General features: G+C 37.0%; 1 protein-coding gene across 1 annotated transcript in view; it reads right to left on the bottom strand.

Annotated features, from left to right (window-relative positions):
- LOC137992479 (aldehyde dehydrogenase 1A1-like) overlaps positions 1 to 7500 on the bottom strand; it is a 19722-nt gene that overhangs the window by 1288 nt on the left and 10934 nt on the right. Inside the window, exons 6-11 of the mRNA XM_068837828.1 lie at positions 7413 to 7500; positions 5920 to 6207; positions 5587 to 5751; positions 3079 to 3236; positions 2546 to 2620; positions 1186 to 1225 (exon numbers count right to left, since the gene is read on the bottom strand). The exon at positions 7413 to 7500 is cut by the window's right edge and continues 26 nt beyond it. Coding sequence (XP_068693929.1) covers positions 1186 to 1225; positions 2546 to 2620; positions 3079 to 3236; positions 5587 to 5751; positions 5920 to 6207; positions 7413 to 7500 — 814 coding nt within the window. The remainder of the gene's footprint in view (positions 1 to 1185; positions 1226 to 2545; positions 2621 to 3078; positions 3237 to 5586; positions 5752 to 5919; positions 6208 to 7412) is intronic.

The following is a 7500-nucleotide window of genomic DNA, read 5'->3' as shown; positions in this document are numbered from 1 at the left end:
GTTTACAGCCACAAAAATATATAAAATAAACTTACTTTTACTTCACCAAGACTAGTGTGTCTACATATCGTTTAATAAAAGATATGAGAAATTTTCAAAACTATAGCCCAGAACACCTCAAATCAACACAAGGACACAAGGTGAAGTAAAAGCAAGTTTATTTATTCATTTTCATTGCTGTAAAATAGGGTTAGCCAATTTTTTTCGGCATTTCATGTTTCGCACATTAACTCCACAAATTGTTAGGTTGAGTGAGCATTCAAATTATAAGTTTGGGTCATCTGTGGAACAATGTGCAGCAATAGATCTTTTTCAGTTATATGTGCTTAGTTACCTGGCCTTTAAATGAAAGTGAGGCTGGGGTTGACCTTGTTATGATACAGACCTCCCTGCTTTTTTTTCTGTTAATGATGTTAATTGTCATTAGTTACAGTTAATTTACACAAGAAAAGCAATGAGGTTTCTACCAATTTACAAAACAATGTCAACTCTTGCTGCAATTTCATTCATAGGCCAGGTAAGTAAGCACACAACTGTGAAATGGTCTATTGCTCTATCAACTGAGCCATCAAGCCCCTTAGGAGCTGGCCAATCACAAGTTCAAGTTTACCCCATATGAGGTGGACTAATTCAGTAACTTTTTTAGAAAATGTGAAGTTTCATTTATTTGAACTGCAGAATGAAATAAAAAGAAAGTTGGAAAGGTCATCACAATAATTATTAAATGAGTACCACTTAAGCAGTTGCAAAGGAAAAATACCAAAAAAAAATCCAGGGTTGAACCTGTTAAAGTGCATCGCAATAGCATGGACATGGGTTCGACTTGACTTTTTTTTTGGACTTCTTTTGCAACAGGCATTTAATACTAAACCACGAAAAAACCAAAACCTCAAAACATCATGTATGACCCCACCATACATTCATATTTGAATACTAACCAACAAAGGTTATTAGAACTACAATGATTAAGATGAAATGAATGTACATAAATGAAAGAAGTGATCCGTGGGCTTTGCAATACACTGGCATCCGCACGCGCAGAGTCACCTGAACTTTTCAGGTGTCTATAAAAAGTGACAATTGCTTATTTAATAATTGTGAAACAAAGTGCGAGGATCCCTTCTCTCATTTTAACTAACATTTCAGAGTATTATGTACAGTTCTTCCTAAAATCTGTTCACTTACTGTTTTTACTTCCAGGTAAGGTAACAAGCCATACTCGCCCCTGCAAATAAATGTATTGCTTGGACATCAGAAAATCACTCACTCGGATAATAAGTACACATGTAACACAGAACATTTTTCCATTCAGAAGTTTGGAGAATTTGATTCAAGCACTATTGTAAGATATAGAGGATATTACAAGGCTATGTGGGGATACAAATTTTATCTTCAAGGGCTGATAGTATCTCTCACGAGTGAGCACAGCATTTTTAAAATCCTCAACATTTGTCTCCAAATCACACAGTGACTATATGCTCATTATACTTTTCCCTCGGATAATGTAAATGGCAATTTAGATTTTAAGGGTATTACAATGCGTTAATCAATGTGTTGGCCAACTGTCGATCTATTGTTGGCCAAGGAATCTTCAGTCAGCGTGTTGGCCAACACGCTGGTTGGGATTGGATTTTTTACCATTACCCATTGTAAGGATGTGATTATCCTTTTTGACATATACCAAAACAGTGGATAGTGTTAAGGGCAAGCTCCGCATAATTATCCTTTGCTATTCACCTCCAAGCAACTCTCGCAGGATTTGCGCTAAAATAATCTTTTTGTGCTATATTATTTCATTGTTTTGGTATATCCTATATACTAAAACAACTATTCACCTCAGTCAGTGTTTGTGGCTAGAGGTGGACATTTTACCTTGCCGCTTTGTAGCCACAAACACTGAGATGAAGAGTTGTTCAAAATTCACACAAAATGACATGGAGTAAAATTTGTGGCATATGCTTTCACATGTGCAAGAAGGAAGTAAAAATTGTCTCCTCTAAATTGTCCTTGACACTGGCCCATGGCCACTGACTGAGTGATCAATACCTTCTACTACAGGCACATGTATGCAGGACTCAATTAAGCCTCACCAAGAGCACACTCAAAACAAAAATTATTTTTCTACAAGTCCCCTTTATAAAAATTGGCTTGCCTTCCTAAGAAAAGTAAGGATTACAGACCTCAGATGTCTGGTTGCCTCTACCACGAGCATGCAGTCAGTCCCTATACTTCACAGAGAATCACTCACATACATTGAGGTCCCCACAACCCACCTATTAACCTGCACACCAAAACATGCAGGAAGACATCACACGGCAGTGGAAACAGAGATGAGGGGAGGAAGGGGCCAAAATGGCACCCTTACCGACAATAATTTATGCTGAAAAATCAGCATGAACTGAACATGTCCCAAACATTGCTGCTTTTCTATCAACATAAATAATATTATCAGCTGCCTGAAAGAAACGAGTCAAAACCTAATCATTCACTCTGGTTCTTACGTATGGCTTAAGTATTAATATTTTTTTTCTCTAACAAGAATTACCATTCTCTGCCTTGCCCAGACATTTTGAAGCCGCCAAAAGGTGATTGAGGAGCTCCTGCCTCATAACAATTCACCCTGAATGAGAAAAAATACATACCGGTACACAAGTTAATAGAATAGTTCAGTTATTTGTCACTCAGTTACAAAGAACAAGGGACCACAAAACAGGTAATCTAATTCGGTTGCTTTGAAAATAATTTTTTCCAGCGTGGAAAGGTTCTACCAAAATCAACTCCTGGAGAAGAAAGTATAAGTGCAAGCATCAGAGGTCAAATAGATGTGGATCGAGTCCCTTTCAAGGAGAAATTAAGCACCCTTGATCATTCTTTTTCTAAGTACATTGTACTTTGGACAGTGTTTCAATAAGAGACCACTCCCAGGTCATAAAACCAGATGAAGAAGCACACCTGGTAGAATATTATTATTTGATGCAATACTAATGACGTCATAAATCACTCACCATGCCATCAACAGTACTATTAAATTCATTTCCACAAAAAACTACATTGCGTTAATAAATTATTATTAATTACCAAACAGTTCCCGCCTGAAGACTGTGGGAAATGGTTGTTGCCTTGTCAATGTCCTTGGTGAATACTGCTGCAGCCAGACCATAAGTTGTATTATTTGCCCTCTCAATGACTTCATTAATATCACTAAACTTGATTATCTGCTGAACTGGGCCAAATATCTATATCCAACAAGAGGAACGAAACAAATGAAAGAACTATGGTATCATAGCATCAAACATAGCAGGCTGAAGAATAATAAAGTCGACTATTTCTCCATGAGAACTAAAAAATACAAGACTAAGCAAGTTATACTGTAATATGGTATATTTGAAATTTCGTCAAGGAATTTGAAAATTCCTATTTCATAGGGTATATTATCATTCCAGATTCCTGGAGTTACCTTATTATTTACGCTGTTTTTCTACTGTAGCACAAAGATTAAAATACGCCGCCTTGTTAATCGTTATTGTAATGATCTCGTCATCAAATTAGTATTTACCACGTTCAAATGGAGAAATATTTTCTCAGTGAAGGATTCAGTCCCTAGTGAGAGAACTTCATTCACGTGTGATTTACAAATTTACTTGTGCTTGCTGTAAATTGCTTGCTATATCGCTGAAACTGATCATCATTTTTCCACGCATATCCTTCAACATCTCTCTTCAGACAAGTCCTCACACATTTTCAAACATTTACAAAGCTCAGAATGATGTCACCAATCTTGCTCTGTGGATTGTTTCGAAATCCTTGATTCCACCCCCACTATATTTTAGCTTAAACTTAAGGAGGCTATGCATATAAATTGGGAAAAAGCCCCATTTAAATCAACAAGTCCATCACGTCAATTTGACACTTACGTTTTAGGCTTTATACTCTTTCCAACACTTTGCAACTCACTCAAATATTTTATCTATTTTTTGTCACTTAATCATAATTAATTATGCAAAATGCCATGTTTCGCCTGGTTGTTGAATATAGTCCTAACGGTTTTTACCAAAATTAATGTTCTGTAACTGACGATGATATTTGTAAGATCGAAACATGTCTTATAAATTAAAAAAATGTCGTAATCTTCTTAAAAGTCATGATTTACTTTCTGCTGCTGTCTCGACCTTTTGGTTAAAGACATGTATTATACATGTAGGTGAATGCTTCAACCTGGTTTTCACTTGTACAACAAGTTTACTTACGAACTCATGCTTATTGCACAAGTGGGAACCAGGCTTAATAAATGATTTCAAAATAACATTATTAATGCTAGTACGCTAAGGAGCTTTGACACGTACGTTAATAAAGAGATTGATTGATTACAAGTGTGATATAATGTTTAAAAACAAGCAGCAGTGTTTTATCAGGTTTAAAAACATGAGGTATAGCCGAGTGTTTTTAGACCCAATAAAACTGTATATATGCTCTACATAGAGAATTCTAATGAGTGTTTTACCAGTTTTTAAGGCTCATGCACAATTATAATAATATTATTAAGAAGTTTTATTGGTAACCTGATAGAGTAACATGCTCATGAATTGTTAATGATTTTTGAAGTATCAATTTAAAGTACTGAAAAAGCAATGATTCCTATTCGCAGAGGTAAATTGGCATTGCTGAGCATTCAGAACAGGAGCACAATTAATTCTAAATTTACTTTTGAGTATAAACTGCAAGGCCAAAAATTCCAAAATTCTGCCATTTAAGGACGTTCGCGCCAATTGTTTCTGCGCATCCTTACTGCGCACGCAAATGCACACGCCACGTCATACACGAGCGCGCGCGTTAAGTACTAAAATAAGAAATGATAGGACAAAAGGCCATTGCTATAGCTTTGCCTTCATTTAACGGTCTTGGACGTTCGGTGACCCCTATTTTTCTTTCCAGAAACGGATTTTATTTACAATTATCTCCACGTTGTCCAAAAATGAACAGAAAATCAATGTGGGAAGTTAAAATTTCAAGATTTCTGCTCACGGGACATCGAATCCTGCCATCTTGCGGCTGCAAGGCGCGTGAAACTGTGGTCGCTAAACGCGTACTTGATCTTTAAGGAACCTCACCTGTTGACTAAATTCACTTAATAAGTCCACTTAAACAATATTTGGCAGAGAAGATTTCACTTCAAAGATTTAATTGCAATATATTTGGGTTTACAGACACTGGCCTTATTCGCTAACGAAGCCCGATTTTGTCACATTTTGGGTGTTTTTCCGGGCATGTTCTCTCCAAAACGAAGTCGGTGACCCCCCATTTTTTTTACATTTCTGACATAACTAACTCATCATCTTACAGTGGTAAAAGTTTCAGAAAAAAATCAATGTTGAAAAATTTTCGCGCGAACGTCCTTAATGGAGACAGTGTCTTTGACTTTGTTTTATCCCTTTTTGGTTTTCAGTAAAACCTTCCTGTGCCCATCTAAGAAAATCCTTATTACATTTTAGCTTTCAATACTTTGAAACTAAAAAACTCCTGACTGTAGGCCTTCCAGCAGTATGTGGACCATTTAAATAATTTTAATAATATATTACAGCCAATCACCTCTTCTTTAGCAATCCTCATATCATCTTTTACATCCGAAAAGACAGTTGGTTGGATGAAAAATCCCTTGTTTCCGTGCCGATAACCACCACACTCCAACTTGGCTCCTTCTTTTTTTCCACTTTCAATCAAATCCAGGATTTTGTCAAATTGTTCCTTATCAACCTAAAAACAAAACTATATTTAATTACTAAGTCTTCTGGAACAAAACTAAACTTTTCTCTTCAACTACTGGAACTTTGGACATCCTGCACGTAGGTGATATTCTTGACATAAAAATAATCATTGTTTATATAATTATAATAACATCTACTACTCATAATGAATTCACACCTGTGGTCCTTGTTCTACTGTGTCATCAAATGGATTGCCCACGGTACGACTCCGAGCTCGCTGGACACTCTTTTTGACAAACTCATCATAAATGGTGTCCTGAACAAATGTGCGACTGCCGGCACTACAGCACTGCCCTTGATTAAAGAAAAGGGCAAAATGAGAAAATTCCACAGCATAGTCCAGATCACTGTCTGCAAACACAATGTTTGGGCTCTTTCCTCCAAGTTCCAGGGTTACACGCTTGAGATTTGAGCTGGCGGCTGCTGCTTGTATCAGCCTTCCAACCTATAGAAGAATGTGCACATTGCTTGCTAAAATAAACCAACCAAAATAAAATGTGATTATTTGCAGTTTCATCAAATTGAGTTGGTGAGTAGTCTTGTGGACCTATAAAATTAAAATTTAGTTTGACTCATAAAAAGTTGAAAGTTTAACCATGGCACAATTTATATCCAGCAACTTTTAATGTGTATGGATTGCAATTTGGCACATTAACTATGAACCCCATATGTGTTACAGTAAGCTTAAGTACATGTACTACACACTTGTCTGGCTCCTTTTGCTAGGGTGGCTAACACTTTCCCCTAGATAACTTGCTGATCAGACTAGAACTCCACATGTATGTTAACTTGATTTTAAGTTCTTATCATGTGGATAGTGATTTTCCCATGGTTATGGCTAACAACCAAGGCCTGTAAGTTAATTGTTTCATGTAAAAAAGTACGTCAAGCCACTGGCATTAATGGTTAACATCAACCAACCTTTAAAACTAACAAGGAAGGGTTACGTTTTTGCAAACATTGGCCAACATTTGCTAAAATGTAACCCTTCTTCGTACTGTCTTGTACATGTACATATTAATTGCCGTAAAATTGACATCTTCAATTCCCATGACCTGCTCCCGTCTGACCTTGTAGCTCAGTCGGTAGAGCAGCGGTGATCTAACCCGACGGTCGTGGGTTCAATTCCCACCCTGGTCAAAGTTTTTCTCTGTCCTTGTGTGGGCCCATTTCCATTAGTAGGGCTAATGCTCACATGGTTCATATGGGGTACAAAACTAGCACTTCACATTACACTCTAATCAGTTAAGTCTTTTGAAATATACATGTAAGTGTTACACCGCCAACGTTTGTAAAAACGTAATCCTTCCTTGTACTTGTACATGTTCATTGCTGTGACTTTAACATCTTCAGTTTCCACGGCCTGCTCCTGTCTGACCTTGTAGCTCAGTCGGTAAAGCAGCGGTGATCTAACCTGATTCAGAAGGTCATGGGTTCAATTCCCACCCTGGTCATAGTTTTTCTCTGTCCTTGTGTGGGCCCAATGCCATTAGTAGGGCTAACACTTGCATGGTTTACATGGGTAGAAAATAGCACTTCACATCACCCTCCAATAGTTAATTCTGTTTAAAACTTAAAAAGTCTGCAATCTACAAAAAGAACATCAATTTATTCTTCACTGAAAAGAAATGCAAGTAAAATGCAATGCACCTCAGTAGATCCAGTAAATGATACTTTGTTAATCTCCATGTGTTGAGAAATTGCTGCACCTGCTGTTGGGCCATAGCCAGAAATGATA

This window comes from Montipora foliosa, chromosome 2 (assembly GCF_036669935.1).
Source record: "Montipora foliosa isolate CH-2021 chromosome 2, ASM3666993v2, whole genome shotgun sequence".
Lineage (NCBI taxonomy): Eukaryota > Metazoa > Cnidaria > Anthozoa > Scleractinia > Acroporidae > Montipora > Montipora foliosa.
This window is presented reverse-complemented; position numbering and strand designations above follow the sequence as displayed.